Here is a 21,433-nt window from a genome sequence, read left to right on the forward strand (position 1 = left end):
TACGGCCCTTCTGAGGATGGATTGCCAAATAGCTGTCGGATATCAATCTCATCTTGGAGCCGATGGAGGAGTGGCTCAACCATTTTGTCGAAGACCGTGGTGATACTCTGCTGCGGACTCCAACCGCTGTTTGCCAAAGGTTTTGGGACCGATTATGTTCTTGAGGCTGATGTTTTCAGTGCAGAGGGTTTCCGCTCCAACTGTTTAATCTATGCCAAGCCGGTCGCAGTTGCTGCACCGAGCCGGTGGCAATCTATGCTGAGCTAGTCGCAGTCAGTGCCGAGCCAGTCGCAGTCAGTGCCGAGCCAGCCGCAGTCAGTGTCTAACCAGGGCAGTCAGTGTCTAACCAGGGCAGTCAGTGTCTAACCAGGGCAGTCAGTGTCTAACCAGGGCAGTCAGTGTCTAACCAGGGCAGTCAGTGTCTAACCAGGGCAGTCAGTGTCTAACCAGGGCAGTCAGTGTCTAACCAGGGCAGTCAGTGTCTAACCAGGGCAGTCAGTGTCTAACCAGGGTAGTCAGTGTCTAACCGGTCGCAGTCAGTGTCTAACCGGTCGCAGTCAGTGTCTAACCGGTCGCAGTCAGTGTCTAACCGGTCGCAGTCAGTGTCTAACCGGTCGCAGTCAGTGTCTAACCGGTCGCAGTCAGTGTCTTACCGGTCGCAGTCAGTGTCTTACCGGTCGCAGTCAGTGTCTAACCAGGGCAGTAAGCGTCGAGCCGGTCCCACTCAGTGCCGAGCCGGTCCCACTCAGTGCCGAGCCGGTCCCACTCAGTGCCGAGCCGGTCCCACTCAGTGCCGAGCCGGTCCCACTCAGTGCCGAGCCGGTCCCACTCAGTGCCGAGCCGGTCGCACTCAGTGCCGAGCCGGTCGCAGTCAGTGCCGAGCAGGTCGCAGTCAGTGCCGAGCCGGTCGCAGTCAGTGCCGAGCCGGTCGCAGTCAGTGCCGAGCCGGTCGCAGTTAGTGCCGAGCCGGTCGTAGTCAGTGCCGAGCCGGTTCGCAGTCAGTGCCGAGCCGGTCGCAGTCAGTGCCGAGCCGGTCGCAGTCAGTGCCGAGCCGGTCGCAGTCAGTGCCGAGCCGGTCGCAGTCAGTGCCGAGCCGGTCGCAGTCAGTGCCGAGCCGGTCCCGCTCAGTGCCGAGCCGGTCGCACTGAGTGCCGAGCCAGTCGCACTGAGTGCCGAGCCAGTCGCACTGAGTGCCGAGCCAGTCGCACTGAGTGCCGAGCCAGTCGCACTCAGTGCCGAGCCAGTCGCACTCAGTGCCGAGCCAGTCGCACTCAGTGCCGAGCCAGTCGCACTCAGCGCCGAGCAGGGCAGCCAGTGTCTAACCAGGGCAGCCAGTGTCTAACCAGGGCAGCCAGTGTCTAACCAGGGGGCAGCCAGTGTCTAACCAGGGCAGTCAGTGTCTAACCAGGGCAGTCAGTATCTAACCAGGGCAGTCAGTGTCTAACCAGGGCAGTCAGTGTCTAACCAGGGCAGTCAGTGTCTAACCAGGGCAGTCAGTGTCTAACCAGGGCAGTCAGTGTCTAACCAGGGCAGTCAGTGTCTAACCAGGGCAGTCAGTGTCTAACCAGGGCAGTCAGTGTCTAACCAGGGCAGTCAGTGTCTAACCAGGGCAGCCAGTGTCTAACCAGGGCAGCCAGTGTCTAACCAGGGGGCAGCCAGTGTCTAACCAGGGCAGTCAGTGTCTAACCAGGGCAGTCAGTGTCTAACCAGGGCAGTCAGTGTCTAACCAGGGCAGTCAGTGTCTAACCAGGGCAGTCAGTGTCTAACCAGGGCAGTCAGTGTCTAACCAGGGCAGTCAGTATCTAACCAGGGCAGTCAGTGTCTAACCAGGGCAGTCAGTGTCTAACCAGGGCAGTCAGTGTCTAACCAGGGCAGTCAGTGTCTAACCAGGGCAGTCAGTGTCTAACCAGGGCAGTCAGTGTCTAACCAGGGCAGTCAGTGTCTAACCAGGGCAGTCAGTGTCTAACTGGTTGCAGTCAGTGTCTAACTGGTTGCAGTCAGTGTGGAGTCAGGGCAGTCAGTGTGGAGTCAGGGCAGTCAGTGTGGAGTCAGGGCAGTCAGTGTGGAGTCAGGGCAGTCAGTGTGGAGTCAGGGCAGTCAGTGTGGAGTCAGGGCAGTCAGTGTGGAGTCAGGGCAGTCAGTGTGGAGTCAGGGCAGTCAGTGTGGAGTCAGGGCAGTCAGTGTGGAGTCAGGGCAGTCAGTGTGGAGTCAGAGCAGTCAGTGTCGAGTCAGGGCAGTCAGTGTCGAGTCAGGGCAGTCAGTGTCGAGTCAGGGCAGTCAGTGCCGAGCCAGTCGCACTCAGTGCCGAGCCAGTCGCACTCAGTGCCGAGCCAGTCGCACTCAGTGCCGAGCCAGTCGCACTCAGTGCCGAGCCAGTCGCACTCAGTGCCGAGCCAGTCGCACTCAGTGCCGAGCCAGTCGCACTCAGTGCCGAGCCAGTCGCACTCAGTGCCGAGCCAGTCGCACTCAGCGCCGAGCAGGGCAGCCAGTGTCTAACCAGGGCAGCCAGTGTCTAACCAGGTGGCAGCCAGTGTCTAACCAGGGCAGTCAGTGTCTAACCAGGGCAGTCAGTGTCTAACCAGGGCAGTCAGTGTCTAACCAGGGCAGTCAGTGTCTAACCAGGGCAGTCAGTGTCTAACCAGGGCAGTCAGTGTCTAACCAGGGCAGACAGTGTCTAACCAGGGCAGTCAGTGTCTAACCAGGGCAGTCAGTGTCTAACCAGGGCAGTCAGTGTCTAACCAGGGCAGTCAGTGTCTAACCAGGGCAGTCAGTGTCTAACCAGGGCAGTCAGTGTCTAACCAGGGCAGTCAGTGTTCTTTTCTGAAGGAGATGTGGTTCTGAGTGAGGCGGAGGTGGGTGGGGAGTGAATTCCAGGTCTTGGCAGCCAGGAAGGAGAAGGATCTGCCACCCATGGTGGATTTCCGGATGCGCGGGACTGCGGCGAGGGCATGATTGGACGATCTTAGTTGGCGGGTGGGTTTGTAGAAGGACAGTCGAGTGTTGAGGCATTCGGGTCCTAGATTGTAGAGGGCTTTGTGTGCGTGGGTGAGAAGGCGGAAAGTAATTCTTTTGTTAACGGGAAGCCAGTGGAGGTCTTTTAGGTGTCCGGTGATGTGATCTTGGCGTGGGATGTCTAATATGAGTCTCGCTGACGTGTTTTGGATGCGCTGGAGTTTTTTCTGCAATTTTGCTGTGGTTCCAGCGTAAAGTGTGTTACCATAATCTAGTTGGCTCGTGACCAGTGCGTGGGTGACAGTCTTTCTTGTCTCGAGGGGGATCCAGCAGAAGATCTTTTTGAGAATGCGAAGTACGTTGAAGCAGGAGGACGAGACGGCGTTGACTTGTCTGGACATCGAGAGAGAGGAGTCAAGGACGAAGCCAAGGTTACGTGCATGGTCTGTGGGTGTGGGTGCTGCGCCCAGCGCGGGAGGCCACCAGGAGTCGTCCCACGCTGAGGAGGAAGATCCTAGGATGAGTACCTCCGTTTTGTCTGAGTTGAGTTTTAGGCGGCTATGTTTCATCCATTCGGCTACTTCTTTCATGCCTTCGTGAAGATTGGTTTTGGCGGTGCTGGGGTCTTTAGTGAGGGAGAGGATTAACTGGGTGTCGTCGGCGTAAGAGATGATGTTGAGGTTGTGTTGAGGTGCGATGGAGGCGAGAGGACTCATGTAGACGTTGAAGAGAGTGGGACTGAGTGAGGATCCTTGAGGTACGCCGCAGATGACTTCGGCGGCCTCTGAGTAGAATGGGGGAAGTCGGACTCTTTGAGTTCTCCCGGCGAGGAATGAGATGATCCAGTCCAAGGCTTTTCCTTGTATGCCAATGTTGCTGAGGCGATGTATAAGGGTGCTATGGGAGACTGTGTCGAAAGCGGCGGATAGGTCGAGTAGGATGAGGGCCGCTGTTTCTCCGTTGTCCAGGAGTGCTCGGATGTCGTCGGTCGCTGCAATGAGGGCGGTTTCGGTGCTGTGTTTGGCTCGAAATCCAGATTGAGATTGATCAAGCTGGCTGTTGACGGCTTTCTCGATGACTTTGGCCGGGAATGGGAGGAGGGATATGGGTCGGTAGTTTTTAAGTTCAGAGGGGTCTGCTGTGGGTTTCTTCAGAAGGGCGCTGAGTTCGGCGTGTTTCCAGCTTTCTGGGAAGGTGGCAGAGTTGAACGAGCAGTTGATGACATCACGTAGGTGGGGTGCGATGATGGAGTCAGCTTTGTTGAAGATGTGGTGGGGGCAGGGGTCAGTGGGCGAGCCAGAGTGGATTGAGTTCATGAGGCGAATGGTGTCTTCAGTGGTAATTGGGTTCCAGGCGGTGAGGTTGTTAGTTGGCGGAGTAGGATCTGAGGGGGGTGGGGAGGGTTGAACGCTGGGAGAATTCTCGAAGCTGTTGAGGATGTCGACAATTTTGTTGTAGAAGAAGGATGATAACGCATCGCAGAGGTCTTGGGAGGGAGTGATGTCGTTAGATGCTGCGGTGGGGTTGGTGAATTCTTTAACGATGTTAAAGACTTCCTTGCTGTTATGGGTGTTGTTGTCGAGACGATCCTTGAATGCTGATTTCTTAGCGGATCTAATCAGTTGGTGGTGTTTGCGGGTGGCTGACTTGAGGGAGGTCATGTTGTCTGAGGATGGGTTTTTTCTCCATATCTTCTCTAGAGTGCGGCATAGCTTCTTGGATTTTTTAAGGTCATCATTGAACCAGGGAGCTTTTTTGCTGGCTGAATTGATCTGGTGCTTTTTCAGAGGTGCTAATTCGGCAGCACTGTGGGTGATCCATTGCTTGAGATTGGTGGCCGCTTGGTTTGGGTCCGATGAGAGGGTGGGAGTGTTTTGGTTGAGTGATGTGAGGAGTTGGTCGGAGGTGATTTTGTTCCAGTTTCGTCGAGGAATAGGTTGAGGGCGAATGTGGGTTAGGGAGGTTTTGTAGCTGAAGTGAACACAGCTGTGGTCCGTCCAGTGGAGAGCTGTGGTGCGATCGAAGGAGATGTGCTTGCTGGAGGTGAAGATAGGGTCGAGCGTGTGTCCGGCTACATGGGTGGGGGTGTCAACAAGTTGTTTGAGTCCAAGATTGGCCAGGTTGTCCAGAAGGGAATTGGTGTTGCTGTCGTGTTGTCTTTCAAGGTGGTAGTTGAGGTCTCCTAGAAGAATGTAGTTCTCGGAGGCTAGGGCGTGTGGGCTGTCATCGCTGAATTGAGTGCGGGTACCTGGAGGCCTGTAGATGAGGGTGCCTCTCAGTGTGGTCCTGGGGTCGGTGTGGATCTGAAAGTGGAGATGTTCGGCGGTTGCAAGATTGTCGTCGGAGCTGGTCGTGATTTTGATGGTGTTCATGTGTATGATGGCGATGCCTCCTCCTGTTTGATTGGTGCGGTCTTTGCGGATAATCTTGTAAGCGTCCGGTATGGCTATTGCGATGTCGGGAGCTGATGATTTGTTCATCCATGTTTCAGTAAGGAAGGCGATGTCAGGTGACGTAGTGTCGATTAGGTCCCAGAGTTCTGTTGCGTGTCTGTGGACCGAGCGGGTGTTGAGCAGGATGCACTTTAGGCGGTTTGAGTCGGAGTTGTGTTTGGAGGACGTGGAATTGGTGAGGGTCCTGAAGCAGTTGAACTTGCAAGAGAGGCAGGCGAATGGGCCGTGGGTACGTCCTGGGGTGGCTTTGCAGCATTGTGGTGCGCGTCCGGGATTGAGGGCGAGGAGAGTAGCGGCATCAAAGGTGATTCTAGAGGGTTGGGAGCGGCGGGGACCAGGGGGTAAGGCGCTGGGCGCGGTCCAGGTGCGGACGGGCGTAGACGGGCTTACCTTTGGCGCACCTTCGGCGCGACTGGGGCGCGACCGCTGCGGTTGGACGCTGCGAGTTGGGGCATCTGTCATAAATGGAAAGTGGAGCGGGCGGAGTGTGGGAGGGTCAGCTGGGAGGCGGGCGCTGGGAGGAGACACGGGCTCACCCAGGTAAACACAAGCCTAAAATGGCAGCCCGGTCCCTGAAACGAAACTGGGTCACAGCCGGAGTGGTGTACAATTTAAAACACTCTCCACACAATTTTCTCTTCCCCCCAAACAATGCCAATAGTGCGCAGCTATTATAAACAGAAATAATGCAGGCAAATGAATCCAGGCGCCGAGTGTGCTATTAATTAAATAATTTGTTAAAATGTCAGCAGAACGATACCGGGCGCTGAATGCGCTCTTTCAGGGCAGGCAGGCAGCAGCGCGATGTTCTTATCTGTGCGATTCAGCGTCTGAAGGGAGGCAGAGGGCGAGGGGAGCGACCCTGCACTCCCTTCTCTCACCCTGCACTCACACAGACACCCTGCTCAGCCTGCATTCACTCTTCTTGCACACAGGCACAATAGTCTGCCAGAACTCACAGGGACACACCACTCACCCTGCACTAACTTCTCTCACCATGAGTTCACTATCACAGCTCACCCTTCACTCATGCCGCTCACCCTGCACTCACACAGGCACACTGGTCCCCCAGTACACACAGGCACATAACTCACTCTGCATTTACACAGCTCACACCAACCACCCTGCACTCATTACTCTCACTCTGTATGCACTCCTCTCACTCATGTAGCTTGCCCTGCACTCACATCGGCACACCTCTCAATCTTCACTCACAAAACTCACACTCCATTCACTCACACTATTCACTATCATCCAATATTTATATGAGCTCACCTCTTATGCTGCACACAGAACAAGCATTGGCAAACCCCATTGTTGTATAACATATGTCTTGCAAGCTAGAGTGCATACGCAAGCAGCGCATACTCTTTCACAAGCAAGACCTAAAATTTAGCCAACTGTCATAAATATACAAATATCTGTCTTTCCTCAAAACTAGGGGCTTCATTTACAAACAAAATGGTGCTGCGTCACAAGCCATTTTGCTGTGCTGAGCTGCGTCATTGTAAAGGCACAGGGTTATGTTGTATTAACAACACAATGCATCTCAGTGCTTTCCCCTGTGCTTGTGCACAATTGGCTGCCATGTGCCAGTACAGGCACCCTTGCGATGTGGGGATGATTTTTGTTTGTGCAGGAAGGGACCCCTTCTTGCACAAAAACAATAATTGATGGCATTTTCCTCTTTTAGAATGCAGCAAGCATAGAACAATTAAAAAATGAGAAATAAAACTATTTCTCCTCGATGCGCAACTCCTACGCCTCCCCTGAGGAGCCGTAGGATTCGGACGCATTCCCAGCTCTACAAAACTTTATAAATCTAGGAATGTGTCAGGTTCCATGTATGTTGCCTGGGAACACCCACAGCAACACCCATGGAACGCCCCTTTCACGCAGAGTAATGTGTGAAAGATGCCCATATTTACAAGGCCATGAAAAGTCACGCAGGGTGACTTTGCATGGTCTTGTGAATAGGAGCAGGCACACTACACCGCGGTGCGTCACAAAAAAATTACGAACTGGTGGCGCAATAGCCTTGTAAATTAGGCCCTAGATACCTAGTCAGTCCCATATGTAACTACGCGGCCGGTGCAAGAGGGCAGAGTGATGGAGAAAGGAGGGTGATCAAAGCTGAGGCTTTGGGGGAGCGTGAGGAACTGTGGATCAGTCTGAGGCTGTGGGGATAAGCTGGAAGCAAGTGTTTATTTGGAACAGAAAGCGAAAGCAGGCAAATGCTGCAGAAGGGGGAAGCAGGCACAAGAGGTTAAGGATGAAGCAATAGGACAGACTGTGAGCTGGGATGGAATAAAGTGGTGACTTAGGTCGATTGTGCATTGCAGGTGGTGACGTAGCCCTGGCTCTAGAGTTAATTTTTAATCCTTCACCTGAGCTTCCTTGGCCTTCAGAGTGAGCTGGTGTTTTCATGGTTGCCGAAGCCATGGTGTAGATCAGTGATTGAACCTATTGGCCTACATGATGGCAGTGCTCTATGCCGGCGGGTACCACAGTGGAGAACTGTCTGAGGCTGAGTTCACCAGCACCAGCTTCTTTGGCACACGTTTCAACAGTATTTAAGCTGAGTCGCTGGGGCTCGTGAAAGCACACCAAAGCTTTCGGCTCTGCATGGGAACACAGGCGCCAGCATTGAGGTTTTCTGTTATTCTTCTCACATCAGACACATTCAGTTGCTGTTACTACACATCGCAACCAAAGGGTTGCAAGTGATGCTATAGCATTGGTCCAATAGCCCCTTGGGCCTGTCAATGTGGTGGGAAGCTTCAGTATTTTAGAGTTTGAATGTTTGACATTTATCACTTGAATTCTAACATCTACACATGACACAGAATTAGGCCAAAAATCACCAAGTGAAACTTGTTTATAAACTTTTTGCATTGTTGCCAATTGTGCTGTGTGACACCTATGGCCATTCCTGGCTTTCCATCCACCACAATGCTTCATTCTGGAGAGTGTGCTTATTTTAATTTTTTTTACAATGTGTGTTGGGTCTGAAAATCCCAAGATGCAAAGTGTTACTGGATATAAAACTGTGTTTGCCAAAGCAGTCAAGCATTTCATAAGATCAATTGGATGCTGTGATATTAATTTTTAAAGAGTAGATCAGTTTGTTTCCAATAGTCTGCACATCACAGCACTATACAAGTATCTACATTTTTCTAGACTACTATATGGAGTTATGTCATGGGTTGCCATGACATAATTTGTTATCCAGAAGCAGTGCAGTGTTTTTTTAACCCACTCGGTTTTATTCAAAATCGTAGTTTCCATTTCTTTCCTCTCATGCATTTATTGCCAATAATCTTACACAGTTCCTATATGAACCCATTGTGCCTTGGACTTTCACTGAAATCTTAGTAAGTGAACGACAGTGACTCCATGCAGCTAGGGAGTGCACAATTTTCCTGTCGGACTATGCTTTAGAATTATGCGTTGGTAGCAGGGAGAGCTGACTGCAGCCAAGCCTTGCTTCAGAGGAACCTGTCCTATATCCTGTAGAGATGACCTGTGGTCTGAAGAGTAGACCATGGTGAAGAGACCTACACATGAGACAGGCGATCTGAACAGGGCAAGGTGACGATGGGCCTCTAGATGACAAACCCACTGGAAGAGTTCACAGGTAAAAGGATCCTTGAACCACAGTAAACTAAAGTGGCAGTACCTTAGGAAATTCTGATGCCTTGGCAACACACTCAAAGGCCTCTAGACTTTCCCTTGCTGTGTGTCTGGCACACCTGCATTACTTCAAACCTCTAAATGATTTTAGACCCCCTCCATCCCTCTCCAGGGCTCAATCACAATTCCAACAGTGCTGCACAGTTCCCTAGAATACAAACCACCAGTTACTCACCTTTAACCTCCGGACCACGCAGTACTTCAATAAAGATGCAAAAGCTTGTAGACCAGCACAATCACTGGTAGAAATATGTCCTGCTCATTTATGCAAGAATATCTTCTTTAATAGCTCTGAAACTGATCTAGCCAGAACTATCAACAACTCCTTGAATAAAGGTCTCTTCTAAAAGAACTCCCTAAAACAAAGAGGCTTTCAAACAAGGTCTCCTTCTAACTTCCAGACAATAACAAACTGTTTACAGGCAAATAGATTGAAAGCTCAGTGTCAAGACAAATACCTACATTCATTGAAGAAAGTAACCTTCTCTTAGATTACCAAAACAGATTCTGGTATGGCTGTGGCATGAAAGCAGCACTGACTTCCACATGGGTTGATTTAAACACTGGAATGGGTTCAAATGGAGTATCGGCACGCCTATTACTTGACCGCTCCCTAGCTTTTTTTTTTTTCACAACAAATGTTATTGATGGAATTAGGCAGAGTAATAAATGTGGCTCCCCACAGTCAGGAGAACGCCACCAAGCATCTTGGTACAGTTTACATCACAGGACCAGTGTCCAATCAAGAATAATAGAGAACACAAATGAAAGGAACTTCCACACCCACCCCTACCCCCCCCAACTTCCATTACCCAACCCCCCCTGCTACCACCCGTTATCCCTCCCTAACCCTGTGCACGTGTGTATAGAGAGCTTCAGTGCTTGGTCGTGGTATGGCAGGCATGACGCAGTTCACAGGCCCGCTTGATATTGTGCGCCTAGAGATCTTCCTCAGGTTCCGCTGGGGGATCTAGTGTCAACCCCCTATAGTCTGCCCACCTCTTCCATATCTTGAAGTGCTTACGGGGGCATCCTCGTGCTTCAAATACTGGTCGTTCTAGACCCATACAAAAGTCCAGTCCGGCTCTCCATGCACTCAGGGGGTGGCCCTCTCATCCTTCCAAGCACGGGCCAGATCCCTTTTGGCAACCACTAGCCCCAACAACAACAAGTGGCGTTTATATATGTTCCCACCAACTCCCTCAAGGATGTGGAGTAGTCCTGGGCCAGGGTCAGACTAATTTGCATATAGCCAAGTTCTGAGCTGGGATGGTGCAGTGAGCTAAAAATCGGTGATGGATCAAGCCCTGATCTTTGGACTGGGTAAGAGTGGTCTGCTTAATTCAGACACTCTGTTCATCACCACCCCCTTTTCTGAATCATTTTTGTCCACCATAAGCGTGGAAGGGTATACTCAGATGTGAGTCCCTAGCTCATTGCACCATCAGGATCATGTTCAATAACTCAGTCTCGAACTGACGCTGAGGCAGCGATAATGCATCTAGTCTACTGGACCTCAAGCGCACCGTCCCCAATAACCGGGAACTACATCACCAAACGAGGAGCACAGAGTTCCCGAGGCCTTCAGTGATCCTTCCCAGATTGGTCTGAGTCCTCAGTTCTGCCGCTATCTTGCGTACCATTGACAGAGACTGACCGCTTTCGTGATTTGGACCTCCGATTTCTCCTGCTCTTGGCCGTCCGGTCCCTTCGTTCCTGCGACGACCCCCTCGAAGAGCCCGGGTTCAGTCCCGGCTGGGCATTTGGCCTGATTCTCACTGTTTCATCGGTCCATTTAAAGAGGTCCTCCGGAGTGTCAAAGAATAGCGTTTGCGACTGGAAAATCACCCTCAGACGAGCCGGGTACAGCAGTATTGGAGTTTCAGGCCTCGCAGCTTCGCCTTTACGGTCATGAAGGAGTGGCGCTGTTGCTGTACGAGCTTGGTATAGTCAGGAAAGATCATGATCTTTCGGTTCTCGTAGAGAATAGCATCCCTGGTTCTCGCTTCCTTCAAAATGGCGTCCCGATCGTGATAATTCAAGAGTCTAGCTATCACTGCTCTGGGCCGTTCACCCTCCGGCGGCCTCTGTGTCAGGGCTCGAAGAGCGCGTTCAATGACGAAGCAGTTGGATAGAACCCCCGGGGGCAGCCAGCTCTCTAGCCACTGTGTGAGAAACTGTTCCATGTTCCCCTTCTCACATCGTTCCGGAAAGCCAATGAAACGGAGGTTGTTTCGACGTGCGCGTCCCTCAGCATCCTCCACCCGGAGCGCCAGGCCCCTTTGCGCAGTTTCCATTGCCGCCATTTTCTTCTTTAGGGAGCCCACGTCGTCTTCTACCACCGAAACTCTAGATTCTGCCTCCGTAATCCGTGCCACTGCATTCCGCAAGTCCTGGCGCAACAAGGCGACATCTGCGCCCACCGCACCTATTTTGGCGTCTAGCATATCCCTGGACTGGGTGATGGCTGCCATAAGCGCTGCGTTGTCCGGCCCCCCTCCTTGTCCTCCTCCCGAGGGTCCGGGGCCCCCACTGGGCCCTGTGAATTTATCAATGTTCGCCTGTTTGGTGAGGCCGCCGCCTCCTCTGGTCATGGCTGCGGACCGCACGTGGGCCACTGATAGTATAGGCAGATGCGGCAGTACAGGGTCCTTTATCTCGTCTGCAATGTCCAATAGAGACCCACACAGCAGTTCTCCCCTCGCCGCGGGGTTCAGACGCTTGTACCCCTGGTCCGGCACTGTTCCCCGGTCAGGCCGAGGCAGGCCCCAGGATCCACACCCCAGTCGTCGGCGGCCTGCGTGTCCCACACTCTGTTGGCCGAACTGTGCCGCTCTGCCGTGTGCTGCGGGCCCAGTAGCGCCTGTCTCCCGCTCCCCAGAACCGGCCACCACTCCTTCAAATGTCAGGGACCCAGGGGAGGTACTCACAGATCGCGGTCAGTCGCAGGGCAGTGCCAGTACCGGGCCGGCCCACAGAGTACCGTCCAGCCACACTCCGGTCCTCCACCTGTAGATATTCAGCAGTGGAGGCCCAGCACTCCGGGCCGGGACCCCCTCCAATCGATTGCAGCTCCCCACGCTCCGCCGAGACCCAGCTGTGGCAAAGGCCGATGGTGATCCCCGCGGGCGGGGACCACGAAACTCGAGGCCCCGGCTGCACTGGGTCCACAAGGCCGCAACTTCTGGCTGGATGGGCTCACTGCATCAAGGATCTCCACACCCCCCCCGCGGGGTTCTTGGGGGAAAAACGCTAGCCGCCCCTCGGCCTTCAGGGCAGTCGAGGCTCAAGGCAATCGGCGGGCCAGCCGACCCACGCAGACGCCCTCCGGCCGGGAGGCGCCAAAATCGAGGCCCCGGCTTCTCCGCCGCGCACTAGGCCGCACTCTTCTCACCGTTGCCTAGTTGCGCCCGACAACTCGGGAGCTCCGCCGACTGCACCGGATGATCCCTAGCACCCTCAGCGATGTTTGCCTCACATGGGTTGTGGAGTTTGGGCTCGGGGGCCAGGATAATCTGCCGGATTAATAACGGGCCGGCGGGAGCTCTAGTAAGCTGCAACCGCCATCGCCGCTCGCGAAGCCACGCCCCGCTCCCTAGCTTTTAACTTTGTATCTGTAGTTAGCTAGACCTCCGCCATTCAGAATGACAACGCTGCCCATAATACTTCCTACAAATCAACTTTTCTGCCAGCTCATAGACAACCGCTTGGTGCATTCCTACTCAATGTGGCTCAATATGTTTACATATATGGGAACTGTTCAATGTGGCATGCTAACAATAACCATTGTTTTTTTAGTGTAGCACAGGTGTGTGGCAGTGCATTTACATGCATTAATATTACCAACTCATTCGCACACAACTGCGGAAGAAGTAAAGGTATTTGGGGAATTAAACCTATGATTTACTAGCTATCTACCCCAACTTCACGTGTGGTAACCCACAAAGCAGTCCTTAATTCATAAAATCATAAAGGCCGGGCCCAAAGTTTTGCTCAGCAATTTCAAATGTTAGGAGAGCTGAATACCAACACTGTCATGGCTTGATTCTACTGTGTGCCACTTTACTCTATCACCAGTCACTCCCTGCCCCCTTATCTCACTCTTACAGGTTCTATATAATTTTTGCTTTCTCGTTTTGTAATAATTTTTCCATCTTTCTCTTTCGGCTTTCCACTTTTTGTGTTTTTCTCTCTCTTGTTCTGGAGCAAGGTCTGATGAGGAAAAATTAGTGCAGGACCCCAAAAATGAGTGCAAGTGGGCTCCACCTGCAACCACCAGCTCAGATTAAGCACTGCCAAAGAGCCTAATATTTTCAGACCTGTACCTAAGGGAAGCTTCACCCATGAACATTTTTCAACATCCAATTGGGTAAACTAAATTGTGCCTTCAGTCGTTTCTGGGGCAGGGGCATATTTCTGGACTTTCTATTAGAAATATTTCACAAGCACATGGCCCTGCACAGAAGAAATCAGGGAATTGGCAAAAAGGGCGTTGCCTTGAAATACCTTTGTGAAAACATGTCTTATGTGCTTTGAAATTCAAATTTATAGAAGCTGTTTTTAATAGTCAGTGCACCAAATCAGTTTTTCAAAGATCACTATGAGTAGCCTAAGAACAGTGTAAAATCTTGCTTTTTACAATATCAAGCTTGTCCAATATGTTTAAATTGCACGGTTTGTCACTTGTTATTCTCATATTGGCTATGAGGATAGCTCGTACTCCACTTCTGGAAATTCTTGTCCTGCCCCATTGCTGGAAGTATTAGCCCCCCGCCCCCCGAAATTTGGCTTCAGTTGTGCCCCTGATTGGAGGTCCACTTTGCATAATTTCTCAATCTCTGTTCTGGTGTGACTCATTGGCGTAACAATAGCCTCCGAGATCAAGTCCCCCTCACCCCCCCGCACTGTGCATGGGTGGGCCTGAGAGCTCCTGCCTGGGGCCGAAGAGTGCAAGGGCACCCCTCCATGCACTTTTCAGGTTTTGGTGCGCCACTGGTGTGACTCTGTTGTGTATGGTGTCTGAGAAGGCCAAAAGTCATGTTGGTTTCCTACTGGCCATTACCTAATACATATCCTGATGTTCAGGAAAAATGGCTCATTGGACCCTCACATCCCAACTATTCGTTACCATACTACCCGCTTTATATGTTTTTTGCATTTTGATTTTTATTATAACTCCCACTCCCTAAATTTAGATTTCTGCTTTAGCACACTCTGGCATTATGCCTTAGTAAGGGATATATGATTTAAAGTAAAAAGCTTGTTAATTTCTATCTTTTATAGACTTACAAATGCCTACAAGGCACAAGAAAAATGTATACCGGGCTTATTAGAATTAGAACATTTCTTTAGAATAATTGATTCTTAACACATTAAAACACAAATAAATACCTGTAATGCTCCATTTCTGCTAAAGGATGAAACACACTGCATCAGGCGACTTATCTCTTCAGCAACTGCTTCTACAATTCGTGAAAGCACACGGGGAACCAGCTCCTTAGAAATGGTGAATACCTGCAATTTGTCATATAACCGAGTTAATGTCTCTAAACAAAAAAAGGGGGCTATTTGTAATCAAATGCAAGCAATTTACTACTACACGTTAAATCACATGACCTCTGTACAGGTTATGAATGTGTTAAAGGCATTCGTTTAGTTTTGAATTTATATTTGAAGCATGATAATTTCCAGACAAAATTTAACTGAGAAGAAACAAACTTTCAACCAATCACTCCCCACAGATATGAAATTATACCAATGGACCAAACTGAACAGGCAATATTGTTTGGACTAGTATCTATAAAAGTTTCACATAGCAAATGAATGTAAACAATCCAACACCATCCCAAAAACTTTCCAAAATAACGGTTATTGGCCAAAAACCGATCATGTAACTTTCAATGTGTTAAGAGAAGCATCACAGCTCAATATGCCCACACTTGCAGTGGAATATCCGACTTCATCACAAATACCTTCATACCCGTGGGTATTATAATGCTTCAACGTTTATAACGCATTGTACTACCAAGTTATGTTATGTTTTCAGATTTGTATAGCGCATAGCTGCCCCAGCAATGGAGCGTCCCAGCCTAAGCATGCCTTTAACATGCATTCCTTTACAATGAAAAGCACTCGTACTGTCTGATGCACAAGTTACTACTTGTGTAACGATATGTCAGTTCTGTACAAGACTTTCCGCGCCAGGAACGCAGAGCCATGCAAAAAACTGACCACTGGTGCCATGAAACTGGGGCCCTGAAAGGGATGACCTTAACCCTAGAAATCAGTTCGCAGAACGGGGAGGATGGGTGGGGCAGTAAGGAATCTATTACTAACTAATGTCTCTTACAGATATATTGTTACACAAGTAACCTTAGAAAAGATACCCCAGCAATACCAACACAGGTGGTGGGTCTGCGAACAAGATTACACCAGAAAGTCACGGAGAACGGAACGACCAAAGAAGCTGTCTGTAATCGGCTGGACGGGTATAGGTAGTAGGCGAGTCTTAGTAGGGTTTAAACTGGGCTTTATTGAACTATACAGTCTATCGGTACACGTTGTTCTGGAGGTAAGCCGTCGAGGTGACCTGCTTCTTTCTCGCCTACTCTTGCTGATCACTCCCTTCTCTCGCCTTCTGTTCGGGCCCCTTCTTCCGCTCCCGTTGGTCTCCGTCTTGGCCCAGTCTCCACCGAAGGGGATAACCAAAAACAGAGGGTGTATCAGTACAGGGGTCTACTCAGTAATCTGTATCAGGGCAGGGGGTGAGGGACCACACAGTGCACAGTTATATAGCGGGACAGTGAGGGACGTGTAGGAGGGGTTTAAGGTAAGGGTCAGGGGGTCCCCTTCTCTTGTTACACACCCACCCCGCTACTCGTTCACGCACCTCTGTTAGCCACGCCCCTCCGGGGGAGTGGCTGGGCGATGCGTGGATCCGTTGGCCTCCTGGCTCTGAAGGTCCCGCTGGTCGTCTTAGAAACCCCAGGCGTCTGCTTCCAGGCGTCGGCTCCTCTCTCGAGGTAGGATTCGCTCCCGCGGTTGCACCTTGTCCCGAAGCTGCTCTCGTGTCCCGGATACCTCCAGCGTAGGCTCCCGCTCCGTCCTCCGCTGTTACTTTTCCCTCGACTTGATCCGCCTGCGTCTCCGTCCGTCGACTCTCCTCTCCGTACTCTCCTCCGTCTTCCTGTCGGCAACCCGCCTTTCCTCCTCCGCTCCACAACACGACTCTGCTCCTCGAATCTCCTCTGCTCCACGAATCACCTCTGCTCCACGAATCACCTCTGCTCCACGCCTCTCCGCCACTCGAATCCTCTCTGACCGCTCCTCCGGTGTAAAGACACACCTGGTCTTGGGGATGGGCGTCCTTTATGGCGAGAGTTGGCTCCACCTCCTCGTTGAGCATACCTGGCCAGTTAAAGGGTCCGTGTTCTAAATCCTCCTCATCGCAGCTATAGGTCTCTTCAACTCGGTGCCATGTCGGGACCTCGGACGCCTGTGGAGACAAGAGGGGGGGGTCACACATTACGGGTTCACACCTGGTCCCAGGGGGCGGGGGCCACCCGTCCTGGCTACACTGTCTCTCCGGACTTGACTGTCAAGGCAATAATACTTGGTAAACGTGTGCAGCGAGGCCCACTTAGCTGCCTGACAAATGTTATGCAAGGGAACGCCGCGACCCAAAGCAGTAGTGGCTGCCGTTACCCTGGTAGAATGGGCATACAGCCCCACCAGAGGCTCCTTCTTGGCCAACGAGTAACATCCTTTGATGCACAGAACAACCCACAGAGAGATGGCTTGTTTGTGCACTGCCCGGCCTTTTTTGGCGCCCACGTAGCCAACAAAGAGATGGTCATCCACCCGGAGCTGTTGTGTGGCTTCAGATAGAATGAGAGCACACATTTTGGGTCCAGACGGTTGAGCCTCTCTTCCTCTTTTGAAGGATGCGAAGGCAGAAAGAAGGTGGGCAAAGTGATGGTCTGCCAGATATGGAAGGGTGTGATAACCTTTGGCAAGAATGACGGATGGGTCCTTAAAACCACCTTGTCCGGATGAACAGAAAGGAAAGGAGGATTAGAAGAAAGAGCCTGGAGCTCACTCACTCTTCTGGCAGAGGTGATAGCTACCAGGAAAGCCGTCTTTAGAGTGAGAAGACGTAAAGGACAGTTATGAAGGGGCTCAAAGGGAGCGCACATCAGATAGGTCAGGACAAGATTTAAGTCCCATTGAGGCATTATGAAAGGCACTGGAGGAAACGTGTGTGTAATGCCTTTGAGGAAAAGGTTAACAACCAGGGACCTTAGAACAGAAGGCTGATCCGGAAGCAGTAGAAAAGCGGACCTGGCCGAAAGATAACCTTTGATAGTGGCCAGAGCAGAGCCCTGCGGTGCCAAAGATAGAAGGAACAGAAGGACCTCAGAAAGGGGATCCACAGCCTTCGCTGTGCACCCTGCCACAAATTTGTTCCAGCTGCAGGCGTAAACCGTCTTAGTGGAGGGACGCCTGGCTGTCAGAATGAAATCACAGACTTCAGGAGGAAGATCGAAAGCTGTCAACTGTCGCCGCTCAATCTCCACACATGGAGGTGGAGGCTGGACAGGTTCGAGTGGAGGACTGTCCCCTGCTGCTGCGACAGAAGATCCTCACGAAGAGGCAGTCATATCGGGGGATCGATCGCCATACTGAGTAGCTCAGGATACCAGTATCTTTGTGCCCAATCGGGAGCCACAAGGATGACCTGGGCCCAGTCGCACCGAATCTTCTTCAGCACTCTGGGCAGAAGTGGTATAGGCGGAAAGGCGTACAACAGACCGCAACCCCACTTGCGACGAAAAGCGTTGCGAGCGAGTGCCACCTTGGATTTCCAACACGCAGAACTGATGACATTGCACGTTCTCTTCAGTGGCGAATAGATCTATCCAAGGCTCTACCCATTGCAGAAAGAGACCATGAGCCACGTCCAGGTGCAGACGCCACTCGTGATCCATCAAGCATGGGCAGCTGAGCTCATCCGCCCTGGCGTTCAGAGAACCTGCCAGGTGTTGAACCACCAAGGTAATGCCTTGGTGTTCCAGCCATGTGCAGTGGTGCAGAGGGTCCACTACCCCACCGCGCCTTGTTTGTTGCAATACTACATGGGGGTGGTGTTGTCCGTGAACACCAGCACTACACTTCCCCGGTCAGAGGGAAGGAGTGCCTTCAGTGCAAGTCGGATCGCCCGAAGCTCCAAAAGGTTGCTATGGAGCCGGGACTCCACCGGAGACCAGAGGCCTCTGATCTCCGCTTCATCCCAAGAGAAATGCATCCGTCATCACTGGCTGCTCCGGTTGGGGAAGGGAGAGGGATCTGCCATTTACCCAACTGCGATTCTTGAGCCACCACTGCAATTGTCGTGCAGTGCCCTCCGAGATCTGGACATAAACGGGCAGGTTGCCCTGATGCTGTTCCCACCCAACTTCAGGTCCCACTGCAGAGCCCGCATATGCCATCTGGCATGCTGCACTAGCAGGATGCAGGAGGCCATCAGGCCCAGGAGCCGGAGAGTCATCCTGACTGAAACCAGGGCTAGAGGCCGAAAGATCAGAATCATAGCCTGAATATCCCAGACTCGCTGCTCGTGAGGATAAACCCGAAACTGCGTCGAATCCAGAACCGCTCCGATGAAGGGGAGCTTCTGAAAGGGACGCCGGTGCGTCTTCGGCACGTGGATGGAGAACCCCAGCAAAGCAAATGCAGGAGGTCGGCCGTAGTCTGGAAGTGGGTGACGAGTGTTTGGGGCGAGCCCGCCTTCAACAACCAGTCGTCGAGATAGGGGAAGACAGACACCCCTGACCTGCACAGATGAGCTGAGAACACGCGAGGGGTGCTGGTAAGGCCGAAGGGGTGCACGGTAAACTGAAAATGCTCCTGGCCTACAGTGAACCGCAGGTAACGCCGGTGGGCTGGCAGGACGGGGATGTGAAAATATGCGTCCTGCAAGTCCAACGCTACCATCCAGTCTCCAGGGTCGAGGGCAGCGAAGACCTGAGCCAGAGTCAACATCTTGAACTTCTCCTTCCGGAGGAAGCGATTGACGCTCCTGAGGTCCAAGATGGGGCGCAGGACCCCTTTCTCCTTCTTGGGGACCAGAAAGTAGTGGGGATAACAACCATGCCCTACTTCTGGCCCAGGAACGCGCTTGATTACCCCCTTGGCCAAGAGGGCCATAACTTCCTGTTGGAGAAGCGCAAAGTGATCCCCGACATGTGGTGGAACTGAGGTGGCATGGCTGGGGGGGCAGACTTGAAGGGGAGTAGCCCCTTCGGACGATTTGCAGCACCCACCTGTCCGAAGTGACAGAACGCCAGTGGGGGAGGTGGTGTTGAATCCTGCCGCCCACTGGCGTGAGATGCACCCCAAAGCTCGGACTAGGAAGGCTTTGAGGCGGATGCTGCGGGAGCGGAGCTGGACAGACCCGCATGCTGGTCCCCTGTGCCGCCAAGGCAGCCTCCAAGCCCATGGCCACGCTGAGTTTGGTTCTGTGCAGGCTTCTGGCAGAACAAGCGGGCAGGAGTGCCCCTTCCGTGGCCACGAAAGGAACGAAAGGTAGACGTGGCCGGGCGCGTGGTGGAGAGACCCAAGGACTTGACTGTAGCCCGAGAGTGCTTGAAACGCTCCAGAGAACTGTCCGCTTATTGCCAAACAGGCGAGTACCATCAAAAGGCATGTCCATGAGGGAACTCTGGACTTCCCCCAAAAACCCAGCGGACCGCAGCCAGTCATGGCGACTGAGGGCCCCTATTGTGGCGATTGCTCTCCCTAAAGAATACGTGGTGTCCAGCCCACACCGAATGGCGAACTTCGCTGCATACTTCCCCTCTGCAACAGCTTGGGAAAGTATAGCCCAAAACTCTTCAGGGCACTGGGGCAGTGTCTGCGCCACTGTGTCCCACACACCATGAGAGTATCGGCCCAGCGGTGTTGACTGACTGCAGCCCCAAACTGCATGAGGAAAATAACTTCTTGCCAAACTGCTCCAGCTTTTTCGATTCCTTATCCGGCGGGGCGGTAGGGAACGCACTTTGGGAAGTGGAGGCCTGAATGACCAGGCTCTCCGGAGTCGGAGGATTTGTCAAAAAGGCGGGTGGGGGCGCCGGGCACAGCGCCGGTTGGCGTCGATCCGGCTCCACGTCCCAATTAGTGTCCCAAAAATTGCCTGTAAACTTGGGCAAGGACGGAGGTGGGACGAACGGAACCCATGACGGCACCGGGAACGGAGCCCAAGTGGGTGCCGGAGCCGCTGGCAGAGGACCCTGTGGCGCTGGGGCCGGAGTCACCGGCAGAGGACCTTGCAGCGCCGGGGCCAGAGCCGCCAGCAGCGCAGACGCCGGTGGCAAACAAGGGCCCTCAATAGGGAACGCGGGCCCGAAGGTAAGCCGGCAGGAGCCCTAGGCCTGAAAAGGCGGTCCATGGTGGCAAGAAACTCCGCGGGACTCCCAGGCTCCAATGGAGCCGCAGAGGAAGGACCCCTGGCCCCCTCGTCCGCGTCCGGAGACCGACGGGGGGACACCGGTGAGCGAAAACACTTCTTCGACTTTTTCTTGTGACTTCTCTTACCCGATTCAGAAGGTGAAGACTTTGACCCCGAGGAGCGATGATGATGGCTCCGCAGTTGGTCCCTCGAGCGACCCCTGGACCTCGAACAGCGTGGTGACGACTGCCTGGCCTCCAGCAGCTTTCTGGACTGCTCCCGCAAAGCCTTCGGAGCCATGGACAGACAGTTGGCACATGATTGGGTGTCATGGTTGCACTCCAGACAGTAGAGACAGACGCCATGGGGGTCGGCCACCGACTTCGTACGGTGACAGGCCCTGCAGGATTTAAACCCAGGCATCCCTACCTGGCACCAGGAGTCAAAGAATCAAAAGAAGAAGAGACAAAAGTCTCAAAAAGTTAGTCAAAAAGTGACTAGGGTACGTGCTCCACCCGGATCTGCACTTGCTGGCGCGGAAAAATAAAGAACTGACGTCAGCGCTCAGGGGTGGCACCTAAGTAGTCTCCGTGATGTCATCTCGGTGCATACGACGCCAGCGACCGATGCGGAGCCGCACAACGCCACCTACTGACGCGCAGGGGTACTGCTGACGAAAACCTTTCAGGATCCAGTCTGACGCCTGGGGATATTCTAAGGTAAGGAATCTATCACTAGCGTGTCTATTTCAGATACCTTCAACTTAATGGGGACAAAACTAAGGTTCTAGTCTTTGGTAGCTAACAATCTATATGAACCCATTCATATGCAGCGCCAAGATGCTCCCTTCGGAGCGAACGTTCGCGCTCTATAAATACCTATCCAA

At 52.6% G+C, this 21,433-nt stretch overlaps 1 protein-coding gene across 4 annotated transcripts in view; it reads right to left on the reverse strand.

Annotated features, from left to right (window-relative positions):
- EXOC2 (exocyst complex component 2) overlaps positions 1–21,433 on the reverse strand; it is a 1,143,674-nt gene that overhangs the window by 55,985 nt on the left and 1,066,256 nt on the right. For all 4 annotated transcript variants that reach the window (XM_086965054.1, XM_086965056.1, XM_086965057.1 and 1 more), the window contains one exon: positions 14,490–14,612. In XM_086965054.1, the coding sequence (XP_086821180.1) occupies positions 14,490–14,612 (123 nt within the window). The remainder of the gene's footprint in view (positions 1–14,489; positions 14,613–21,433) is intronic.

Source organism: Lissotriton vulgaris, chromosome 4_1 (assembly GCF_964263255.1).
Source record: "Lissotriton vulgaris chromosome 4_1, aLisVul1.2, whole genome shotgun sequence".
In the NCBI taxonomy this organism is placed as follows: domain Eukaryota; kingdom Metazoa; phylum Chordata; class Amphibia; order Caudata; family Salamandridae; genus Lissotriton; species Lissotriton vulgaris.